Source organism: Passer montanus, unplaced genomic scaffold (genome assembly GCF_014805655.1).
Source record: "Passer montanus isolate IOZ18808 unplaced genomic scaffold, ASM1480565v1 scaffold553, whole genome shotgun sequence".
Classification (NCBI taxonomy): Eukaryota; Metazoa; Chordata; class Aves; order Passeriformes; family Passeridae; genus Passer; species Passer montanus.
Window position 1 is genome coordinate 1 of NW_024370518.1, and position 2552 is coordinate 2552.

The following is a 2552-nucleotide window of genomic DNA, read 5'->3' on the forward strand; positions in this document are numbered from 1 at the left end:
AAATGGAAAAAAAAAACCAAAACAAAAAAGGGGCGGAGCCTTTATTGGGGGAGGGGCCAAGGGTGGGGGAGGGGCGGCCACGCCCCCCCGGGAGCTGACCCCGCCCACCTTCGGGTGGGGGAGGGGCGAATTGTCCCATCCCCCCTTTGGGGTGGGGGAGGGGCTGACCCTTCTCAGAGGGGGAGGGGCCGAACTTGTTTTGGGTGGGGGAGGGGTTATGTGGGGGAGGGTCAGCCCCCCGGTGTGGGGGAGGGGTCAGCCCCCGGTGTGGGGGAGGGTCAGCCCCCCGGTGTGGGGGAGGGGTCAGCCCCCGGTGTGGGGGAGGGTCAGCCCCCCGGTGTGGGGGAGGGGTCAGCCCCCGGTGTGGGGGAGGGTCAGCCCCAGCAGATCTCGGTGTGGGGGAGGGGTCAGCCCCAGCAGTGGGGGAGGGGTCAGCCCCAGTTGACGTCGCTGTCAGTGGGGGGAGGGGTCAGCCCCAGCAGTGGGGGGAGGGTCAGCCCCCGGTGTGGGGGAGGGGTCAGCCCCAGCTGACGTCGCTGTCAGTGGGGGGAGGGGTCAGCCCGGTGTGGGGGAGGGTCAGCCCCAGTTGACGTCGGCGTCCCCCTCCCCCAGCGGCAGCACCTTGGCCACCACGCCGGTGCCGATGGTCCGGGAGCCGTCCCTGAGGGTGAAGCGCTGCCCCCGCTCCAGCACCATGGGCTGCCGCAGCAGCAGCGCCAGCGCCGCGTCCTCGCCCGGCATCACCAGGTCCTGTGGGGCACAAACGTGTGGGGTGAGACCCACAGATCCCGTTAGAGGGACCCCAAAAACCCCACAGACCCCACAGCCCCCCAGCACTGCCCCCCCATGGGATGCCGCAGCAGCAGCGCCAGCGCCGCGTCCTCGCCCGGCATCACTAGCTCCTGTGGGGCAGGAGAGACCCACAGATCCCGTTAGAGCAGCCCTATAGATCCCATAAACCCCACAGACCCCATAGATCCCGTTAGAGGGACCCCAAAAACCCCACAGATCCCAGAGATCCTGAAATCCTGTAAACCCCACAGATCCCCCAGCGCCGCGTCCTCGCCCGGCATCACCAGCTCCTGGGGGGCACAAATGTGTGGGGTGAGACCCAGAGACCCCATAGATCCTGTTAGATCAGCCCTATAGATCCCATAAACCTCACACATCCTATAAATCCTGTAAACCCCAAGGCCCCCCAAATACCCCCCCAGCCCCCCCAGACCTTGCCGGGGGGCAGCAGCACCCTGCAGGCGATGTCCCACGTGTGCGAGAACATGACGGGCGCGTAGTGGGACACGAAGGGTTTGTGGCGCCCGCCCTCCTGCGGGGACAGCACGTACACCTGGGGGGGAAAGGGTTAACAGCTGGTCTGGGGGTGCCCCAAATAACCCCAATCCTGCCCCAAATCCTGCCCCATATCCACCCCCCCATAATCCTAAATCCTGCCCCACAAACCCCAAATCCTGCCCTAAATCTGGCCTCGTATCCAGTCCCCCATAACCCCAAATTCTGCCCCCAAACCCTGCCCCCCACGACCCCAAATCCTCCTCCAAATCCTGCCCTAAATAACCCCAACTCCTGCCCCGCATCCTGCCTCACACAACCCCAAATCCTGCCCCAAAACCTGTCCCAAATCCTGCCCCAAATAATCCCAATTCAGCTCCAAATCCTGTCCCACATAACCCCAAATCCTGCCCTAAAACCTGTCCTAAATCCTGCCCCAAATCCTGCCTGACATAACCCCAAAGCCTGCCCCAAATCTTGTCCTAAATCCTGGCAAACATATCCCAGACCTGCCACAAATCCTGCCCCAAGTCCTGCCCCCCAAATAACCCCAAACCCTGCCCCAAACCCCAAATCCAGCCCCAAACCCCAAACCCAGCTCCAGCCTGGCCCACCTGCGCCTCCACAACCCCAAACCCTGCCCCAAACCCCAAATCCTGCCCCAAATAACCCCAAATTCTGCCCCAAATAACCCCAAATCCTGCCCCAAATAACCCCAAATCCAGCCCCCCAAACCCCAAACCCCAAACCCTGCCCCCAGGTGCCCTGGCCCACCTGCGCCTCCACCTTCTGCTGGGGCTGCAGCGTCCCCGGCTGCGCCACGACCATGCCCCGGCGCACGTCCTCGCGCCGCAGCCCCCGCAGCAGCGCCCCCAGGTTGTCCCCGGCCTCGGCCACCTCCAGGCTCTTGTGGAACATCTCAATCCCTACAAAATGTGGGGTTTGTGGGGTTTGTGGGGTCTATGGGGCAGGGTTGGGGCTCTATGGGGCAGGGTTCAGGCTCTATGGGGCAGGGTTTGGGCTCTATGGGGCAGCAGCGCCCCCAGGTTGTCCCCGGCCTCGGCCACCTCCAGGCTCTTGTGGAACATCTCAATCCCTGGGAAATACAGGATTTATGGGGCTGGATGTGGGGATTCTGGGCTCTATGGGGCAGGGTTCAGGCTCTATGGGGCAGGGTTCAGGCTCTATGGGGCAGCAGCGCCCCCAGGTTGTCCCCGGCCTCGGCCACCTCCAGGCTCTTGTGGAACATCTCAATCCCTAAAATA

The 2552-nt window shown here is 63.8% G+C and overlaps 1 protein-coding gene and 1 long non-coding RNA gene across 2 annotated transcripts in view; both read right to left on the reverse strand.

Annotated features, from left to right (window-relative positions):
- Positions 1–469: 469 nt before the first annotated feature.
- Positions 470–2552, reverse strand: part of TUFM (Tu translation elongation factor, mitochondrial) — a gene marked incomplete at its 5' end in the record, with an annotated part of 11217 nt that continues 9134 nt past the window's right edge. Inside the window, 3 exons of the mRNA XM_039725636.1 lie at positions 470–750; positions 1226–1345; positions 2062–2213. Coding sequence (XP_039581570.1) covers positions 577–750; positions 1226–1345; positions 2062–2213 — 446 coding nt within the window. The remainder of the gene's footprint in view (positions 751–1225; positions 1346–2061; positions 2214–2552) is intronic.
- LOC120510139 overlaps positions 2425–2552 on the reverse strand; it is a 2050-nt gene continuing 1922 nt past the window's right edge. The window contains exon 3 of the long non-coding RNA XR_005629425.1: positions 2425–2544. This is a non-coding gene — a long non-coding RNA (uncharacterized LOC120510139). The remainder of the gene's footprint in view (positions 2545–2552) is intronic.